The sequence below is a fragment of the Geospiza fortis genome, unplaced genomic scaffold (genome assembly GCF_000277835.1).
Source record: "Geospiza fortis unplaced genomic scaffold, GeoFor_1.0 scaffold54, whole genome shotgun sequence".
Classification (NCBI taxonomy): Eukaryota; Metazoa; Chordata; class Aves; order Passeriformes; family Thraupidae; genus Geospiza; species Geospiza fortis.
This window is the reverse complement of record NW_005054301.1, coordinates 17,062,500-17,085,149: the sequence shown is the minus strand read 5'-3', so window position 1 is coordinate 17,085,149 and position 22,650 is coordinate 17,062,500. Positions and strand designations below refer to the sequence as shown.

General features: G+C 40.8%; 1 protein-coding gene across 4 annotated transcripts in view; it reads right to left on the bottom strand.

The window, feature by feature from the left end:
• The window catches only part of SMOC1 (SPARC related modular calcium binding 1), a 106,507-nt gene that overhangs the window by 73,481 nt on the left and 10,376 nt on the right, over positions 1–22,650 (bottom strand). For all 4 annotated transcript variants that reach the window (XM_031065510.1, XM_031065514.1, XM_031065523.1 and 1 more), the window contains exons 2-3: positions 13,193–13,364; positions 5,262–5,374 (exon numbers count right to left, since the gene is read on the bottom strand). In XM_031065510.1, the coding sequence (XP_030921370.1) occupies positions 5,262–5,374; positions 13,193–13,364 (285 nt within the window). The remainder of the gene's footprint in view (positions 1–5,261; positions 5,375–13,192; positions 13,365–22,650) is intronic.

Sequence of the window (22,650 nt, the reverse complement as noted above, 5' to 3'; positions counted from 1 at the left end):
AGGGCAATCCCATCACACACACTGGCACATAGGTTATTTTTAGTTCAGGAAAAGGGTCCTCGAGAGAGGCTTTCTGCTTCTGGCACAGAATGTGACACTTTGAAGCTACAAATGACCTTAAATTGTCATTTCCCCTAAGTATGTCCACTCTCGCTTTAAGAACCTGCTCCTTTCCTATCTCGACTGGTACTTCTTTGAAGAAACACCATAAATAACCAAAGTTCTTACCTCCTTACCCACTCATGGTTTATCTTTAGCACAAAATACAAATGAGAGACACAATGAAAGCCACAGGAAGAAGGCAAGTGTTTAAGTAGCAAACCTGCAGAGCAGTATTCACAGAAAGCTACAGCTACCATCTTTTATAGAAGGGATATATTTTAATTAAAAAAAGCCAGAACTACCTACCATTTAAAAACCAGATGCTTTTCAAAGAGTTTTTTAAATCTAGCAAGATAGACTGTGTTCTTCTGACATGAGAGGTGAATTCTTTGAGAGCTTAGTATTGCAGGAATCTGAGACCTGAATAATGGAATAACAGACAGCATCCTGGGAACGAAGGAAGTCTACGCAGTACCTTGCTGCATTAAGAAGTGAGTTTGTAATTCTGCCCAGCATCATGCTACACTAGCCAATACAGAGGAGCAGACTTGGATCATGAAATCACACTGAAGGCTGAAAGGGGTCCCCACATCTTTAGAAAGGGCTGTTTGGGGAACCTGGGAGAAAACAGAACTTTTTATGTGCATTAGCATAGTGTGGAGTGAAACTACCAGTATGGACCATAATATAGATTTCTCTTTCCAAGCAGACTTATATTACAAGACGTGGCAATGCTTTGGAAGCTACCTGATAGTGCAGAACTGCTCTGACAGTCAGACCTGTCATAAGACCACAGGTTTGACTGATGCATTCACTTTAAGAGAAATCTCAGTGTTACATCATAACTGCACCAGGAGCCAGATTTTAAGAACCATAACTCAAAGAAACTTTCCAAGGAGATTTGTCCTCAGTTTTATGCAGACTTGTAAGGAAAAGAAACCACAACTAGACAGTGGAAGGTGGCAGCAAACAGCAAGACATACCACAAAGTCCCACAAAACTACACCCCCAAGGCAGGATTAACATTATTCATGTTCATATTAATCTCTCTGAAACAGATCCCATTTAAAATCTCAGCAACCTTCTCTGAAAAACTGCTTGCGGAAAAACTATGAAGAATGCAAGTCTCCCTCAGCCCATGGCAACAAGCCCAATGGCACTAGGCAGCAAAAGAAAGTGTGCAGATTACCCACCAGTGCCTGTTGTTTATGAAGAACAGATCACAGCAGGTTAAGTGCAGCATGGAAAAGGAATGGCATTTATGGAAAATACAGCATACCAGCAAAAAAGGCAAAAGTCTTGGGAACACAAACTGGTTTTAGTCATGGTTAATTCTGCACAAGAGTAAGTGACCTCAGTTTTCTACAATTAATCAAATTACTTGTATCTAACAAACATTCTTATGTTGTGAATAACTCAAATTTTATCTGCCTGCTTATATTACTGTGGGCTAAGTGTAGAGAGATTTTGTTATAGGAAGTAATATTCCCCACACAGACTGAAATATAAAGACATAGCAATTCCAGAGGAATTAATCAGATCTGCTTCCCCATTTACAGTCATCCCATCATGCCTGCAAGTGGCATCACTTCTTCATCCTGCAAAGGCATGTCACATTTGTAGATGCCTAAGTAGCACTAAAAGGGGATTTGATAAGATCTTTGCAATACACGTACTCAACAAGGGAAGCAGCACACATGTTGCATAGAAACAGTTATGACAGCCAGTGAACTGACAAGTGCCAGCTCCTCTTGATGCAGTACACAAACCCCATTATACCTAGTCATGCATAAGAAAACTGGAAAACTGATCAGCTGAGCAACAGAATTGGTGGCAACACTGATTTCAGTCTAAATTTCACAGGCAATCAAAACCAGACAGGTCATACAAATGTTTTAAGACATGCATGATGTCTCTCTACAAAAAGGTTTAAATGCAAGCCAAACTAAGGCCTTTGTCTTTAGGCCCTTCTCCCTTTCACACTTGTTGCCACATCTACCTATGGTAGATCCAGCCCTGCGGGGAAGCAGGAGGAAGTAAGGTGAGCATGGTCTTCCTCCTGCAGTCGCTGCCCGCGTGGCACATGCTCTGGCAGAGGAGCTGCATTCTCATCACCCCCTGCAGCCCCATCCAGACTGCAGGGCCTCCAGCCCCAAATCCAGCACTGAAATGGCTACAGCTCCAGCAGCTGGAAAAGGCAAACTTGAGCTGCTTTCAGAGGAACAGCCCCACTTTCAGTGTTTACCCAGAGTGACTGCAGTTTAGTTTTAATCAAGGTAATTATGATGAACTACAAAAGCAACAGTTCAATCTAGTTAAAGCAACAGTTCAATCTAGTTAAGGCTAAGCAGGTTCTCTGAACATAGTTACTACTACCTAATTCTCCCACATCTGTACTGCTCTTGTTTTTCAGTCCTACAAAAATTTCAAGAATTTCCAACAATTAATTAATTAGTTAAATTTAAAATCAGACTCTTGAAGTCTGATGGCAAGGACAACGATGTGGGCCTGAATACCTACTGTGTTCAGGTGGCTCAGCAAGATGACCTGAAAGCAAGTAATCTTCATCTTGAATGAGTGCTGTAACAATTCAGACATTTGATATTCTAAATATATGCACGCATCTTTGACCAGAATTTTTCTTCTACATAAAACTCCCTTTCAGTAACAGTTATACAGAAAGGGGGAAGTTGTTGAAGAAGTCTACCTAGCCAACTTTATATGCCCTGAAACATGTGCATCTGCTTAAGACTCTTGTTAGAATGGGGATTCCATGTTGAAGAGCACAATGGGTATTCTTCCTAGAAACTTCATTGAGAGATGCTGTTCTGTTTTAGACTTCCCATCTGAGATTTTGGAGTCTAGATGGAGCAACACTCTGGGTATTGAACCAGAATAAACTAACAACAGTCCAGAGCTGACTTCAGCAAGGCCGCAGGGACTTCACAAGAACACAGCCTCCCTGTAGAGCAGAACCCAGGAGCTTAAATTCTCTGCACAAGAGACGCAGTATCAAAAAATACCTCCACCAGATGAGATCTATTCATGAGTTGCTGGAAGCAAAACTGTTTAGACTGTTCACCAAAATTCTAGTCTTTATACATCTTTTCTAAAATCAAAATTTAATTCATTTTGACCAGAAGCTAAAGGAAATATTTGTCTTAAAAGCAGGCTGAAACTAGTTAGCTTTCTTGGACACTATTTTTCACTTAAATCTTATGCAGGGACAATTACCTTAAATGCTGCAATATAACTGATGAAGCTGGTTCATAAGGTATGTGGAACATGGGGTATTTTTATGAACCAAGGAATTAGATGAATTTCAGTTAATTCCAGATACAAAGAGATCAGAGGCTTCCTTCATCATGCCAGGTAAAACAAAAGCACTTTAGTGTTCACAGATAGAACTGAATGGAGGAAGAACGTGAAATATCACTTGGCTGCCAACTGACACCACACAGTTTTTGTAAGCAGTTTCATGCTGCCCCTCAACTGGCAACCAGCACTGGCTAATGAATGTGCCAAGGAAAAGTCCAGCAACTTCTCCACAATCCAAACACTGGTACCAACCTTCAAAATAAACCTGTCTGAAACAAAGCTTTATCAACTACACTATCAGTCCAGCCTTATCTTTTATAAGGATAAAAATTTCACCTACTTTCCTCTCCAAGAGGTTGATAGACAGACAATAGGCATTTCAAAGTTTGCTTTCCTTACCCTTTTTTTCTTGAACTATGAAATTTAACATGGAACACTTTGTTCCATGTTGGCCCACTGTGATAGCTTTTATAAACATTAGCCTCCAGTGCCAACAGAATCTGAGAAGCTCTACACAAAATCAAATTTCAACAATTGAAAGTGCACTTAAACTGCAAGAAACTGCAGCCATCTTCTCTTATGCCAATCTTACCATGACGGTCCACACAGTACAGAAACAGAATGCTGCTCTAAAGACGCATGCAGAGCTTGCAGGATGAATACAACTTTTTCCACATCATCATCAAAAAACAAAAACAAAACAAAAACACTCCCACACACCAGATAATGGGAGGGTAAGGCTGAGGAGGGGAATGAAATTTTTGGTGGGTTATCACAAAAAAAATCTTTCCTCTCCTATCCCCCCAGGCATCACAAAATGTTTGAATTAGATCCAAAGTTCTCTGCCTTTCTCATCTTTTTTAAGCCAATATTGATTCTGTCCTGGACTTTCTTTTAACTTCAGAAGACCTTGCAAACAACCAATGTATCCTAAAATTTCTCCAAAAAAGAAGTTATCTAGAGCAGTATGTTGAGGTAGTTGAGGTGTTAGAACATGGGTTGGACTCAATGATCTTAAAGGTCTCTTCCAACCTAGAATTCTGTGATTCTGTATGAGATGTATGAAAAGTTAGGCAAAAAACATTCTGTGATTCACCTAAACCCACAAAGTAGAGGTCACATGTTTTGTAGGTTGCAGGTTTTCAGCTTTTTAGATGCATGCAAAACTGAGCAGACAGTATGAAACTGTGTCAGGAAACTGTGCGTGAGCCATTTTTAATAGCCAGTTCAGTCAGCACTAGGACACTGCTCAATATGCTAGGGGTAACAGAACAAGGTATCACTCTTCATTTCTACCCTACTCTGGCAAACTTCAGCAACTGAACAGTGAGGAATCAAAAACCCAGACAAAACAGTCTCATCTCCTCTCTGCCAGTCCTCCAAATCACTACAAGATATATAGTACAAAAAGTAACCAGCAGAAGGAAGAGGCTGAACAGACTGGTTTTTTTCTGGGTCAGAGGAAGCAGAGGTAAGAGCAGAATCAGCTGCATCCACCCTGCTCTGTGTGTGTAAGCCACACCTCTGTTTACAGCTCCTCTTCATAGAAAAATTGACCTCCCCTGCAACTGGTTTTTTCTATGCAATGCTGAAAATTAATGCCATTTTTTTCTGTACTACACTGGAGCTGGATGCTATTGAATATATGTATGTCTTTTAAGGTATTGTGACTGAATCAAAACTTCTATTTGGTTGACAAAGCTCCCAGCTTTCAATTTTTTACGCAATTAAATGGGTCAGAGTGTGCACCCACTCTACAATCATCACCTGGCACATCCGTTAACACTGAATCTCCCACAGACACCCGAAGCCTGGCTGAATGAAGCAAATAGAAATTTTACCTGCATGAAAGATCCATCCTCATTGCATTCTGGGATGAAGACTGCTTCCTGAGGCTTCTTTGCCTGTTCCAGTGCTTGAGCTCTCTCTAATCGACACTTGCTTTGGCCAGCATCTACGAAGAGAAAAGCAAAACTCACTCACATTGCAATCTGGCCTCTCCAAAAGCTACCAGATGATCCACGCAGCTGCGAGGGAAAACCCCCAAAACAAATAAATATGAAGCATAAAAGACCATTACCTGCACGTTCACAAGGTAGATATGGAGTTACCACTCATAATCCTAAAGACAAATATGAACCCAGACAACGAAATTACAAGTCAGTTAATTAAGAGCTGCCTAATTTCCTAGTCAATAGTTTTTATGGTCATCTAAGGATCCTGGAAGCTTCTTTCAACCAGAACTGGAGCACAATGCTCACACAATGAAAGGCCATTAACAGCCTCAAACTGGATGGCTGAGTATCACCAAATAATTCAGGCCAAGCAGTGAGCAGTGTGGAAAAGAAGTGATGACCCCCTCTTCTCTGAGTAATTCTCCCAGGAAGATACTAAAATAGCCAGTCATCCATATGAACTTCCCCCTCTGTGTGGTTCAGATGAGGCAGATACACTATTTTCTGTGCTTTTCTGAAACCCAGCTTTTACCTCTAGTCCCAGTGCTTACAGCCAGGTGTGCATTACAACTTTCTCATATCAGTTACTCACTTTGGAGAAAAGAAAAAAATTGCTCTTCAAGCAGAGTTTGAAGGGGTTAAGATTTCAGTTCTTACTTCAGATGATGGCAAAGTGTAGCATGACCTTAACCCCTTCTAGGTGGAGCTCATGGTTACAGAGTATACCCAGTAAGTCTAACTCTAATGACTGAGAGGTAAAAAGGGGAACGTTCTGCCCTGCGGAGATCCAGATTGACTCAGTGTTTACATTTTAAAACTTCAGGTCTAACAATACTGCTGTTCAGTCAGGACAGAGAAGGAAAACAGCGAACATCTGTTTCCATGACACTCTGACATCAGAACTAGCACCTTCTTTCTTCTCCCATGAATCCCCTGACTAAAGATTTTCAGTGCAGAAACTTCAAAATCTTTTAGCAGCACCATACAGAGTGAACAAGTTTCAATCCTCATTGTACCAGGCATAGAAGTCATATTGGTTAACAAAAAATTCCACTGGATCCCTGAAGATCCCATTCTGTTTCATCAGTCACATGAACTTTGTCAACAGAATCACTAATACCAGCATTAAATTAGAAAGTCAGTCTGGGTTTTTAGAGCAACTGAGTTCACATTGTGTGGCAATAGAAGTAACTTCCATCCAGGCATCTCTAGACACAGAAATCAATGACAATGCTGTAACTAGTTTTGATAAAGACAGACCACAGCTTTCAGGCCGAGCACTTTATTTATACCTCTGATGACTCGAGAGATTAAGTTTTTGTCAACACAGTTTCATTTTAAACAGACCACATTACTTCCCAAGAAGGATTTCACAAGTCTTCTGAAATTATGAAAATCAAACTGTTCTCTCTGGGAAAAGAATGATTCATAGCAATAGTATACAGTAAAGATGCCAGCTGCTTAGGCCCTGCATTAGAAAGCAACAGTACCTGTATCAATTCTGCCAATGACCACTGAGTGACTACAAGTTGGTCACCTCTTGTAGTGACCTTATGTCACTTCTGATCCTATGTCACTTATCTTTAGACTAATTTGTTTCTTGGGTGTTTGCAAAATACCAAAGCACATGGAACTTTGATCTCAGGTGGGCCCACCATGCACCAGTATAAAGAGTGAAATTGTTACAGAATAAAAAAGACTTGAATAAAATTTACACTGTTTTTTTCTAGTTATCCATCAGCTTTGACATGGAATTTCCTTTTTGCCTGCTTGCCAATGTGACCAGATGATCAGACCTTGTTTGCACATCTCCAGTGGAGGATAGTCCTGCCAACTGATCCTTCCAAACATGTGCTCACTCTTTCAGCTGAAAAGGAAGAACTTGCAATGCTTTTAACTGGAACACCTATCACCTGCAGATCTCCTGCTCAAGCTTAAGCATCTAATGTTGCTTGGCATGACAGAGGACATTACTACAAAACCAGATGGTGTGCCTGCACTTTGTTTCATATCTGCCTGACTGAAAACACTTTAAACTTCTGCTTCACAGGAGATAACTAAGTAGCAAAATTAAAAAAAAAAAACCACACCAGCATAGATTATGGAGATGTGCACTTGCAAAAAACAGGTGTGAATTTCTTACATGACAATCAAACCACAAGTTCCCAAATGAAAGTGTTTTCTAGTCTCTCTATATGAGGACACAAGACTGCAGACAGGCATTTCTGGTTCCTCTCCCAAACATAAAACAGAAGCATAAAGCACTTCCATATACCATCTGCTTTAGTGCTGGCACACTCACAACTACACGACTGAAACTGAATGCATCAGCACTGAGCTGGCAGAAACAAATATTTTGTGATATCCCCCACACTACTAACACTTTAGAAGTCCAGGCAGAAGGGAAGCTAACCCATTTCTTGTCCAGTTTGTCTAATGAACAAAGAAACATGCACAAGATCAAGCCCTTACTTTCAGAAGATAATATAAACAAATCATTGCTAAGGCTACTAAGTCTCTCCTGGCAATTTTAACAGGCCTTTATAGATTGAACTCCCTACTCCGACCCAGCAGACCACACTTCAGAGCACACCACCACTACACCACAGTGTTGAAGAGCTCAACTTCGTTGCAGCACCTTCTGCACTTCAATCGTTGGATCAAGCGGCGACTCTTCTCAAATTGTTGCTGAAGTACAGAGAAGAGAGAGTTTTTCTCCTGTTCATGAACACTCAGGACTGATTATTTCTCCCATCCTCCCTCACTGATTTCCAAAGGGCATGCCAGTCCTTTTACAGCCTTGATTTGGAACACCTTTATACCACGCTGGGTGGAGAGGTGCATGCATATTGCTATCTTTTTTGTCAGTCTTCCACAGATCAGTTCCAGTAAAAACAGTGCCTTTAAGATCAACATTTACCAGTTTGTTTTTAAAAGGACTGTCAATCCTTCTCTTCCTCACTCCACAGGCTGGTATTTTTATAATGTTTGCATCAACATGTGATTTCAGTGAGATGACTTCACCTTGCTATTTTTGCTTTGTTAATTAGAAAATGTAAAGTATTACATAAGTGCCAAGTGTTTAAAAAGTAACTGTCAAATAGCTCACCCCAAAAAAGATGCATTACAAATTTTACTAAAGCCTGATCTTATGATTGTAGGTTCATATACCCTATTCTGCATTTTGACTGCTTACCCAAGTGTTTCAGCACTTTCTTGACTGTTTTTAGAAATGTTATCTGGAATATCAAACACCACGTTTATAAACCAGAATGGCATTAATGCATTCCAGTTTCATGGTTCAAGCAGACTAAATTGGACACTTTTCCCTTCATTACATTAGGTGAAAAACCAAAACAGCATAACTGCTTTTGAAAGCAGACCTGCTGAATTTTACTTTAAATATATTCAAACTTGGGACAGATTCACTGTAGCTCAGAAAGCTGCCTTTTAAAGAAAATTAATTCTCAAGCTGGCAGCTGGCAACCAGGAGATTGTTAACTACAAGTGATATTTTTGACATCCCTGGCCTAATCAGCACAATGCAGGTGCACATAATTTGGATTTTGCAATGATATTGGCTAGTTACCATGGCTGATCTTATCCATGAATAGTTTATTCAAACAAGACCACCATGTCCCTCATAATATACACACTGCACTCCTGAACAGGCTCCAAGAATTCCAGCAACCTCTCCTCAGCAGGCATAGGCAGTATTGACACCATACAACATCACAGTATAAAGAACCAAGCTCTGCTAACAACACAAAGTAAAACATCTCCAGGATTCACATAACACTAGCACCAAATCAATACAATGCAACCACTAAAATCTATTAAAGCTACTTAATTTTAATTCTCCTATGTTTGTATCCAAAGTTCAAATAGCAAAAATTGATCCAACTATTTTCAGTTCCATTAGGTAACTGTCTCATACAGGCCAGGTCTCCACCAGACATGAAGCAGTTCAGCTGCACTCAAGTCAGCACGTTCATACCCATCTACTCAATTATCTGTGTATTTGCATAAAACAGGCAAAAATGGATCTCAGCAAACTACAAAAACATGCCTGTCTATTGTACAGGATATCAATCATTAGTCACTCTCCTCACTGTTTTCCACTTCATTTGGGCCAAGTCCTACACCAGGAATCTCAAACTTGATCACCCACAGAGAATGATTCATGTTGGTAGGGACCACTGGAGGTCATCTTGTCCAAACTTCCTGCTAACATAGGGTCCCTTGGAGCACGCTACTCAGGACTGAGTAGAGACAGCTACCGATAACTCCAGAGGAAGAGACTGTACAACCTCTTTGGGCAGCTGCTCACACAGCTCTCAAACCACTTCACTGTCCACATGTCCAGTCTGCACTCCCTAAGCTTTCCTGTGAGGATATCATAGAAGAGGGTGTCAAAAGCCTCCCTGAAGTCCAGGTGGACTTCACCCACTACTCTTCCCTCATCTATCCAGCCAGCTGTCCCACCGTAGAAGGCAATGTGGTTGGTTAAGCACGACTTCCCCATCCACACTGACTACTCCTGGTCACCTTCTTGTCTTCCTTTCACATCAATGCACTTTGTTCCTCTTCTGGTATCCATATTGCATTCCTACTCCAGAGTTCCCTAATTTATTCAGAACATGCCTAAATTTGCAAAGTGACCACAAAAGACATTTTAGATTTTACTAACTGCTGCCAAGGAAGGACATTCTTACTCACAATCAAGGGAGAATAAAGCAGATTTGAAGACAAAACACAGGGATCTAGTGAGCAGACAAAGTGGTTTCAAAACATCATCTCCATCCAACAAAAATAGTAGGTAGAGAAGATTATCTTCAAAAAACCCACCAGTCAGACCTGCCTTTCTAGCACATTAGCCAAAAACTGTGTTCATTTACTGTGTCTCAGGAGAAAGGCTGAAGGTCCTGCTACAATCTCCACCCGTAACTTACAGATGGGTTCACTCTACACAGTGACTTGTGATAAGAGCAAACTCTGTACCAGCAGACTTATTAATCCAATTAATAAATCTAAAGAGAACTTTTAGAACACTCCCGCATAGTAATTAAATAAACCAAAGAAGCTCCTAGAAATCAACCAGTTCACACAGAACTGAAATGTATTCTAAGCCACAGACACATACCAGTAAAACAATCACTGCATAAATGACTCTTGGCAAGCTGTCAAGATTAACAAGTATTTGTCCTTCACCCCCGCAAAGTTTTGAGGTATAACTCTTATTTAACATATTATGACGCCTCCTGAGAAAAGATTCAGGTAGCATTGCTTGGCTGTGTATTTTAGACACAGCGATAGCATCTGGAACTATTCTCTAGAATCCCATCAGTGAGGCTCCATTTGTCAGGGATGCCATAATTTGATCACTTTAAGCTACTCCTGACTCTTAACCCTTTGCGATGTGTGAGGGTTTGGAGGGAGTTCAGATAATTTAGCACTGAAGGAATTTCATTGAAAAGCATGTGAGGAAGCTAGCAACAAACAAGAGCTGAATCAGGGTTATAGCTCCCAAAGGGCTGGCAAGATTTCATCTTTAAAGGTCCTTAGATTCTTGAGAGAGAACAGAGCATTAACTTGAATCAAAAAGGTTCTGTTCTCACTATGGAAACCATTCTGTTTTCCTTGGCACAAGCACAGTTCAAGCCATCAGCATATACACTGGAAGCCTATGATAATCTGGGCTGCAGAACTATGCCTTGCTGTCCACAGGATACTTTCTCTTCTACTTATTTTAGTCGCCTGCTGTTTTTCCCATTTCAGAGAGTGAAGTGCAAGTTAAAACTTCTCATTCCATAAGGATAAGCTCTGGGGTGCAGTATCTCTCACAACTGCATGTGACTGAGCTCAATGGCCCGTGGGATTCACTTACACTTCCATGGGAGCTCTCCTGTAGAGCATGTGTCATGCAGGAGGAGTGAAGGCTGTTCAGGATATACCCAATGTCCTGCTGCAGTACAGGGTGCTCAAACACTGTTGGAAATACCTTCCTTTTTGCAAGTACACAATACAGACCTGGCCAACAACCTGCAGCTCAGCACAGCTGTCTCACAACTGCCCGGATCTGCCAACAACTGTGATCTTTATGCACTAGGGGTCATGTTCCTAATGCAGCTAGAAAAACAAAATACCTTTCAAGAGCTGCACATATGGAAATTACCAGCTAGGTTAAATTTGCATGTGATAGTTAAAAGAATATTCCTACTTCACAGGGACTGGCGGGAGTGTCAGTGGGTTAAAAGCAAGACTTGCAGTTTACAAACACTCTCAAACAGTTAGTACCACAGGGTACTGTATAGTACCACAGGGTAAGAGGAAAAAGGAAAGGAGAATCCAAGTTAGCTTCAACCAAACATTACAGTTGCATCAGAAAGCAAGTATACCTTACCTGTGCCCAAGACAAAAAGTCTCAGTTACTTCTTTGGGACTCTGGAATCACAACATGCAGTAGGCCATGTAGTTTGGGAAGCAAATTTTGTCTACTTCCATAGACAGACAGTTTAGTATATGGATGTACTGCATTTCAGATCTCATGTTTCAAGCAATTGAACAGTGCCTGTTTATATGCCAATAACAGCTATTGGCATATAAATAGCTGTTCCTTCTTATTTAAAACACTCTGCTCAAGGAATGAAAGAAAAAACAGGACTCTCACTATACTGCTTCTTATTGTGATACTCAAAAATGCATCACTTGCAAGAACAATCCAAGTGCTTCTCAAGCTCTGTGAAGAAAGGTTCTGGGCTTCCAGTATTTAGAAAGAAGCCTGATTCAAAGGCCTCAATCCATGCTATGGGAGAAGCTGCCATAAACCAACGCAGCAGTGGTGGAAAAACAAAAAAAAAAAATCATATGAGTAAGTTTTTTCCAATGAGAAACTGTTTAAAAGAGAGCCATATTTGAAGTCAGGCTCATAAGTCACCTGAACTATAAAGTCTGTCAATACATTGAAAAGAGATTTCCATTTTATATTAAGTAATTCTAACAAAGATACATTTTTACAATAGTAAAAAAAGCCTTTATAAACAAATTCCAGGCTTAAATTAATTCTTTTTATCCTGATTTTTCTTTTTATCCAGATTTTAATGATTTTCTCCTGTCACATTAATCCACTGCCAAAAACACCTGTGCCATCTGCCCTCTGAGCCAACTGTGCTCTCAGAAAATGGACTCCACTTTATTTTTCACTTCATTGTAAATGCAAATCACTTGTCACAAGAAACTTTTTTAAAGAGTTATTGGTGTCAACTTCATCTTTAGACTAAGAGCTGAATTGAGGGGCACTATTCACACTTCCAAGTAGATGTGTAACAGCAAACGTTAAAAAAAATCCATGTAAAGCCTTGTATGCACTGCCTTCTTAATTAGCTCAGCACAGAAAGGCTGTGTATGTCTGAAAAGGGACTAGACATCTAGTGTGCATCAGATTCTTCCCCACTCCAAATTCCTGCCAGTCAAAGGGTCAAAGTTGTCTTGATTCCTCATCAGCACAGGTAGCAAGGAGGAAGTCTGCTTTCAGGATTTGGTTTTGTACTTCCATGGGTCCAGCTGTTTCTGTCTGCAGAAATATATTTCAGCCTTTCTCCAGGAGCCTGTGGCTCCTTTGCCTTTCTTTCATTGATAATTCAGCCAGCTCATACTCTATTGCCCAAACCGAGACTCAGACACCCATGCTTGCAGGAACGCACAATTCCAGATCAGATTACTCTCACAGCACGGTACTAATCTCAGGTCTAAGAATTCAGTTTCTTACAAGGTTGGCCTCCCACTTCTCCTCCCAGAGGCATTTGGAATCCACCTACCTTTGCAGCGGCCGCGGTGCGCGATGCTCAGCCCGGGCTCGCGGCACTTGGCTCTCTGGTAGTCGCACATGGACTCGTACGTTCTGCCGTCGGACGCGCACAGCGGCTTGGACTGCGACCGCGAGCAATGCAGGTTACACTGCGGGTCTCTGTCACGGTCGCTTATTAAAAACTGAAGGACGTGAAAAAAGGAGGGAGAGAAAAAACAGTGGTTTTGTTTGGTTTCCCAAAACTGAGCATGGTGTATTTTTTTTTAATGACAATTACAGTACAACTATAATGCATTTTAAGCTGCCTAACAAAGCTGACTTTGCCTGAAGGAAACTTTACATGAAACACATCTTTAAAAATATTAACGGTGTATTCCATTCTTTTTAATAAAATGGAAACATTACTCACTCTGCCTCACCTCTAAAAAAGTAAGATGTGCAAAGCCAAACACAACCCACACGGGAAGGGCAACACTGAGTCACAACAGTCTAGCTTGCCCAGTGCTGTGCCACAAACAGTACCTGGTACTAGACAATTTTAGTCAGACACATAAAAAATTTATCACCAAAGACAGAGGAATACAAATAAACTACCAAGATTGGCCTTGGTAGTTGAACCATGCATGTAACCATGTGATGTTTTATATCAGTGATATTTCTGAAAGCATTGTTTATATCATCTGTGAATACCATCTACTAGAGCATACCTGCACACTCCCTAAGTCACCTTTTGTTCCTTCCTGATGACACCCAGCACAGCTGGCAACTGCACTCCATGCATCCCACAATCTAATTGCACACTATGTGAAAATCTATTTGCTTTCAGAAGTTTGAATTTATATCATCTTTCTGCATACCTCTTCTTCCTGAGCATTCCATTGTGATGCAACCCATTTTGTACAAATGTGGCATCCATTGCTAGTCTTGCACAGTTTGAATAATCCTAACCTTCCTACTTCTTACCCAGATCACTTCTCTCCATATCATGATCACTACTGTTTTCCTTGGCATTCTGCCTTGTTTTTGGTGATGGGGAAACCCACCATGCACATGAGTCCCCACCTTTTGTCTGCTTGTTCCCTGCAAATCCCAACATCTGGAAGGAGTTTACTGCTGTACCCTCAACTCTACTCTGAACTGCCTATAGGGACACCCAGGTCTCTTTCCCAAGTTCATATTGTTTTCCTGAGGATCCAAATGACGGTGATCTTTCCATAACTACTTGCTTGCAGAAATTTTTGGCCAGTCATGATAGTAGCAGCCTTTTTCTCTTTCCATACTACCACACTTAGTGGTTCGCCAGACCTTTAATTATTGCCCAAACCCAATCACTTGCTCACAGGAAGATTTCAGAGGATTCTTCAAACAAGTTCCATGAGGATTAAGCATATAAAAGGTAAGTCAAACCTGCCCTGCACTTCCCCATCCCTACCTCCCATTTCTACAGCCTCTTGCAAGCCTGGGGACACCAGAGCTGTTCTCTAACACACTGATATCCCAGCCCACTGTCAAAGCAGTTCTGAGCTCAGCAGTTCAGAGCTGGCTGGCAAATGGGCACTGACTGACACCCTGCCTGCATGCACAAAGCCACAGCTTTCCAAGTGTGTTGATAGCTGGATGCCTTACAGGGAAGTGTGAGTCACTGCCATAATCACCTTGGTGTTACAGTTTCCTACAAAGCTGTCTACTCTATGCTTTGAGGTTAAAACTGTTGAAAAAACATTGCCTGAAGCCTAGTTTGGGTTGGTTTTGAGAACATGCATCTCTGATATTTGGTTGCTGGTAGGTTTTTTTCATTACTAAAAATTTTTCTCCCCAGTTAAATGAAAAACAATTGAGAAGTTTCATATTTTCATACTGTACTGCTGGATCTTTTGAAGACTAATACATTACTAAACCCCCTATTTAAACATGACAGCTGGGAAAAGTAAGCAAGGTTTGCATTCATTTTACTTTTGGTGGGGCAAACATTTTTTAAGATCTCCTCTGTCACAGACTTGACATATTTGTTACAGCACAGTGTTTTTGAAATGTTTTTGTTCCTTTTCTGCAACACATTCTATAACCTGGCAACACCTGCTCCAAATGGGAAATTGGAAAATTTAATCCTGAAGGTAATTTTAAATTGTTTATAGAGACCTGGACTAGACTATAAAAACATTGTAGAGCTGGACCAGATTTTTTTCTTTTCAATGGCTGGACTATCACAACTTAACTTGGAATTGCTCTGGCTACAGTAATGTCTTTCTGTTGCCCCCAAAATGCAAATATTGGTAGTGACTGTAAACATTCGGCAAAGAGCAACAGACTGAAGATGCTGAAGCCTCCTCCCAGCATGTGATGTCAGACACTGAAAGACTCACAAGGCTTTTCAGGTTTCTGTATGTATAAACAGACTTGCAAAGCAGAGCTGCCTGATAGGACAGTATGGCGCACATGCAGCAATTAAGTATTCAATTCAACACAGAAGCCATTCTGGTTTAGAAGGAACACACAGATCTCCTATTTATCACATCTGGAGACTTGAGTTACAGACATGAAACTTTTTGCAAATTCCTTGTCAGAAGCTGAGTTCCACAGGCCAGAGGTTCAACAAGAAAATCTGGAATACTAGTTCTTAGCATCAAACTCTATTACCAGCTTATTGAAAGTCTTCTTGTATCATGAAAACTCAAGCCTTCTGCAGCCTGTACCAAAATATTTAGTATAGAGGGGACTTACACATCAAGAACGCCCCTTTGTCATTCTAAGGAATAGAAAGTTGTTCTCAGGGCTGACAAACAAGTTAAACCTAAGGCTGTGGAAGAGCTTTCCTCAGGTGCCTCCTTGCAGACAAAGAAACAACTCGACATTGATTAATTATGAGGGCCTGAGGAAACATGCAGGGCACCCCAATGCAGTCTGTGAAGTTCTTGCCTACCCAAATTAAGCCAAGAATCATGTTATTAGAAAAAAAAATTTTAAAAAAATCAAAAGCCTTTTTAGCATTTGTAATTTGGATTACAGTAGGGCGCCCACACAGCATGTTCGGTGCTTTCCAGACACTGAAGATGCCACACCTGCCTTGCCCAAAAAAGTTAATGGTTTACGTAGTTGCACAAGATGGTGCTTGTTTTGTTCAGGCAGATTGTAACTGTGTGAGTCTGCAATAAATTCAAGAAGGATCCAGGATCACACCTGTCTGATCAGAGTTCTTCTCACGCAAGCAAACCACGCTGCCAGAAAGGCCAGCAGTATCTCCAGGAGATCTGAAGGGCTTCGAAAACTCCCCCTAAGAGTAGGGTAGCTGCTCCACTGTAGCTCACAGCCCACATCTTTGGTCAGCAGCTCTGACAGCATTCAGGTATAAAATGGTGGTTCTTTGTCCCTTTCTAGCAAGTAAGAATTCATGCTGCAGAAGTGATGGTCAATACAGACCACACAGACATTTAATATACTAAATGCTGTGAGCGTCCATCTCCTCCTGCCCAGCACAAAAAGTCTTCCTTCAGCATTTTGCTGGTCTAAGAGCATGACCCTCCACTGTAAGCAACTTCAGCTGCATGAAGAAAAAGAATGGATGAATGCTAAAACTTGTCCACCATGGGGAGACCCCTTGGCTCTGTAATTTTAACAGCTAGGACCACAATCCATATACAGTCAGTTTGATTTTTGTTTTATAAATCCTACTTTTATTTTATAAATCCTACAGGCACTGCTTTCCCAAGGACACAGCTCTGCTCCAGAAGAGCTGCTTGGTCACTGCTGGAGATGCTGCTGAGCTGGGCTGAGGGCTGTGAGCAATGTGCCCTAATGCCTGGTACCCAACCTCTCCAGACACAGCTGAGACAGGAATGTGATTCTCTGGTCTTTCCAGGGGAAGAGCAGCAAGGTAAATATTCTGCCTTTAATGCCAAACGTCCTACAATTACTTTCAAAGCTCAAATCAAAGCCTGATGTCCCAACAGCTCCAGGATGCACACACAGACAGACTTTGCAAACAACAAAATCACTACTCACAGAGCAGTGCCTGGTTCTCTACACACAGACACACAATGCGAGCAAACCTGGACTCAGGGAAAAAGCAAACATGCAAACATATGCAGTACCAGCAGGTGTCCAAGCTTAATCTAGAAAGAAGATGAAAATAATTATCTTAGCTCTGAAATTTTTCAAAGCTTCTTCTTGATTTCTGTGTTCCCATTTGTTTCAGAACAGACTACATCGAAAGCAAACGGGATTGGAGACAGCTTATCAGCTCTTACCTCCTCCCTTTTCCTTCATGAGAAGAAAGCTATTAAAGTACAACTAAAAGGAAAACAAACAAACCACCACAAACACAACACCCCAGCTAAAAAAAAAAAAAAACAAAAACAACGAAACGAACAAACCTCCTTCCAAAACTAGAAGGAATAATCTATTTAACAGGAAAAAGTTAAAATTGACCAGATTGCAAATGGGATCCACTGAGTATAGACTCAATACTAAGATAAGTAACACTAGTATTAAGCAACAGTATTTGTATTTATGTAACATTTATTTACACTAAGGGAGTCTGCACAGTGCCTATTCCAGCCAGTTTGAGTCCCTGCCCTAAAGAGTTTCCAGTTCAATGCAGCTCTCAGAGCATCTTTTTATGTCAAACATTCTATCTGTATAAGGACACAAACCTCCTCCTTTAGCAAATACATTTACACAGGTGCTTGCAGAAACCACTTCCCAAACTGCTTTCTACTTCTTCAGACTTGAAAAGAAAAAGGGAAGATAAGAGGTCAGAATGAAGTTAACTTTGCCAACAAAGCATATCTGTTCTTTTTCTCCACACCTCAACACCACTGCTGACAAACAACAAACACTGATTAAAGGGTTTTTAATGTCTGTGAAGGAAAGCAGACTCCCTGCAGCTGCACAGCAGCTGGGAACACTCGTGTTATTTAGCAGAAAAAGGTCTGACCCCACAAGTGAAAATGAGCTTGGTGGTCACTCATTCTATTCACCATCTGGGTACATTATAAGCACAAACAGAACAGCAGAGCCTTTTGTGATGGAGGTAACAAGAAATGGCCAAGGCATTGTAGTACCACAGTAACATGCCTTAGCAAGGCTTCAGGGAAAAGAGGGAGCAAGGGACACAAATGACACAAACGTGAGAAAGTGGAAATCTATTGAGAAACAAATCTAGAGTTCACTACAGATCAAAACAGAGGTGCCTCTGCTACTTAGCAGCTTCAGTTCAGATTAGTACTGCAGAGTGCTGCTGCCTAACAAAACTGAGATAGACAAAACAGCACATGCAACACTTTACTCCTGTTTTGGCAGATTTCAAGTTTGAAGACCCTTAGAATACATCTTGGGAAAGGTGATTCATCTAGGTATATTCATGTGGCACAGATCACCCACTGATTAGTCAAAGTTCTCAGACTGGCCTGACTTAAGTACAAATGAGCAATGAGTTCTCTCCTTCCCAGAGAGAACTCCTCAGGAAAACCATACCATTTTACACATTAAGGGAGACTATAAACTTCTCGACATTTTTGTTGCTGTTGGAAAGAGTCATTTCACATTTTTATGCCTTGGTTTCAGGCTCCAAACTGGTGCAAGCAGCCATTCTGGAGGCAGAACTGGAGCCAAGTTCCAGTTTTAATCATGGCTAGACTCTCAGCCCCATGGCAGGTTGCCTACAGGGCACAAGGACTTTAATTTCAACCACTGGTTTTGGACTTCAGCCAAGTTTCCTGCCATGGAACCATAATCCTAGCAGGTTTCACAGGGGTCAGAGATCCTGTTCTGAGCCGGAGACCCAAAATGCCTCACTTCTAGCAATACAAAGAGGAGAATTTGAAAGTCTTAAAAACTCTCTCAGGGTCTGCAGTCTTACATATGCAGAAAGATACCAACCAGAGCCACCAAACTCCCAACAGCTGACTGGGCTGTCCAGCCTCTGTCCTGAAAGTGCCCACGCAGCCTCAGAATCTAGCAAGTGAAAAAAGGCTTTTGAAGTGAACTTCCTGGGAAGTTTGTCATGTGTTTTGGGGCAGGGGAAGGAAGAGATTTATTTATTTTAATATACCCTTCTGGAAACACTCACAAGTTTGTACTTCACTGGCACCTGGATAACTTATTAAGACAAAGGTTCTCAAAGTCCTGCATCTTAAGAAGTTCCACTCCTTGGGTGGAGATTTTTAGCATCCTACAGTTTTATACAGTTTTTGAGACTTAAGGGTTTTCCAACAAATTTCAGAAGGGCACTTCCCCCAGGTAGAAGGTACTTAAAAGAAAGATATTGTAATACTTTTATTCCTTGAGTCACCCCTCCTGAAAAGTGAAGAATCTAGCCTAAGTTAAAGCACCACTTATGTTTCAACCCCAAGCCTCCAGCTGTGCAAACAAGAATGGGTTCAAAGCACAGAGCCTGTGCTTGAGGATGGTAAAGGCTGAGCAAATGCATGGGAGCACACAGCAAAGCCAGCAAAATCTAGATTTATTTGAATGAGTTGAATTCAAGACAGTTTTTTGCTCTTACAGCCTAGAAACTTCTTTTTTCTTCAGTGATTTTTCCTTTCCTCAAGCTTTGTTTTGTGTAAGCCACTACAATGAAAGGCAGCGCTTAAGGATTATGCTTCATCTGTTAGATTACTTTTAGCTAGGAAATAATACTTTCGTTTTCTTTGCAAACTGATCCCCAAACATGATGCAGCAGCTGTGTTCTGTTTTTAGAAGATGAGGTACTAGATCCAGAGAAGCTGCCTAATGGAGGATTTGAAGTGCCCACCAAAGGTTTGGGAGAAGAGCCCACCAAGGGTTTGGGAGAAACCCTTAGAATTGCACTTCATCTCAGAGCAGCTCTCTGGGTTTTTTATTGTTGTGATTTCATTGTTCATAGAAAAAAAAGTCATTGCAGTCAGAGAGTGAACTTTTAAAATTCTCTATTTTTGTTTTTGACATGCAAGTTTATGGAAGTGCCTAACTACATTTACTTGTGGGAAAGAAAATGCCAGAGACACCAGGGACAAGAAATTCATTTCATATTTTAAAATAATCCCTTCTCCCACACAATTTTTATATCCACATGGCTGTATCGCTTCATAAAATCCAACTTCAGTTTTGTAAGTCACAAGTTTAAGCATCTCATAAGTTCAGTACACCAATCATCTGAACAGTGGAGAAAACCCAAACTTAAACACAAAACAGGAACTTCATCTTAAGTCTCACACTTCTAACACACAACTTTTAAATCTTTCTAGTAAGTCTGGCAGTATTAAGGTAGAGAATTATTTAATTTATTTGCAGTAATTACTTCAGTTTCTGTTAAAACTCACTCTCCTACTCAAAGTATTCCTGCACCAAGGTAACATGTAAGACTAGAACAAATTTAAGATTATATTTAATTTGTCAAACACATTGACAAGAAAAGGTATGTTTAACTTGGACTATTTCTTCTCTTTACCTTTGCTACTATATATGTTGAACCAGATAGAAAATCCAAATGTTTGAACAGTCAAGCAATGAACTTCTTGTCCCAAGACAATAACAAAACTTCCATTAATATAAAATGTGGAATCTTGTCTTCACTAAATTGTATTGTTTAATAATACAATCCAGTCTTTCCAGTTTAAGGAGTTCCGTGCTTATTCAGCATAACTCAAAAAACAAACTCAAAACACCCTACTGTATACCTTATGCCAAGTTAATCTCTCAGGAACCATATCCCCTACTTTAGTCTGTCATAATGATAGCTGAAGCTGTTGATCTCCACTAGCAAATGCAGCAGGATTACAAATCTGTGCTGTCACTAGGTGAGAAGTCAGCAATTCCATCATAATGGGATGTTTTTCTCAAAAGAAGTTCCCAGAAAAGCAGAAGAGTTGAAGTAATACCAGGTGTATACTTCAACAAAGGACAGTAATTCAAGCAAGATTTCCATGAAGAGTGATCCCCATGCTTCCCAAACATTAGCATACTGAATGCTTCAAACCATTGCACAGACTCTTCCCCCTTGGCCCCAGGTGTCTCAAATCATGGAGACTGAAGTACTTTCTTACTCTCCTCTGTATAAACCACTAAAAGTCAGTTCCAGGATTTGTAGACTTCTGTGGGAAGTCTAGCCACTTACAGAAAGTGGCTGTGAAATAATACTTTCTTGAGCCTATTTTCCCTCCTGCACTGCTTTTAGCAGGACTGGCTATGCAGTCAGCCTAGGAATCCTGCTTCCCCATATGCAAGAGCTTGGAGTACTGGAATAGTCTTGATATAAGCTTTCCATGTGAGTCTTTGGTATGTTCTGTGGGGTTACACATAAAATGCAAGCATGTCTGATGACAACTAAGCTTTGCTGAAGCATTCTTAAATGAATAAGCTGTTTGATGAAGTACAAATTCTCTGTTGATTTTTCATCAGTAGCCTGATAAGTATAAAGGGCTTCCTTTTAAACCCAAAGCCTCTAAAATTTGTCATCATCACCTGCCATCAATTCACCTGGATCCCCTTCTCTTAAGCATCTTATCATGCTGTCTTTCTCTCAACAATTCCAAGTACTTTGCCCTTTACTTGCACAGTGTTATTGCTGAAGAGTGGGCACCTACTCTAAGTGGAGTCTCCAAGCTGGTTGATAAGCTTTCTAAATACCCCAAACTAGCAAGATAAAAATGACATGTTCTCCTACCATAACCCATTTTTCCCAATAAAAAAAAAGTTTCTAGCCACGCCAGAGACTGCCCACTGCAACAAGCAGATAGCAAGTCTTACCAAAGATGGCTTCATAACCTCCTGAACACTGTCTCCTACATAAGCACCAATCCCTTTGGCATGCACAAAAGGCACATTATGTAAGTACTTACAGCCAGACATACAACTGAGTTTACCTCAAGCCAGATACCCTTTCCCCACTTTCTAGTCTACACCACAACCACTGTCACCCTTCAGTCACAGCCATATGTATTAGACACTATTACTGTAGACAAAGCAGGTGTATGAAGATCACCACCACCTCTGGAACTGCTCTATTCTGCTAGAAGATATTCTCATAAGGAGACATGATAACTGAACATAGTTCACAAACTCAGTTTGGCAGCCACATCTTCAGGGTTGAGTTCCAATGGAAATAAAACTATACAAGGGCACTTCTTCCATCACAAATTATTTGTCCTTGTAGATCTTCCAGGATGGAGAATGCCACCTATTATAACTTGATAGCTCTACAAACTTCGGTCCCTAAATCAATTCCTCAAAAATGCTGAAAGAGGCATTCAAATTGAAGCTGGCATCCAGCCTTCATTATGTTTGGTGTAACTGCTGCCAACAGCAGAACCAAGAAGTAGATATTAGAAATAGCTGATCTCATTAGTTCAAAACCTACCAAGGGCTGGCTGCCCATCAGGAGACACATACTAAATGAATGCCAAGTCTGAAATTCCATTGCACAGAAGGGATATTAAAAAAGGAGATACTGAGAACACTCAAGGGTTCACTTTCCTTAACTATATTCTTACC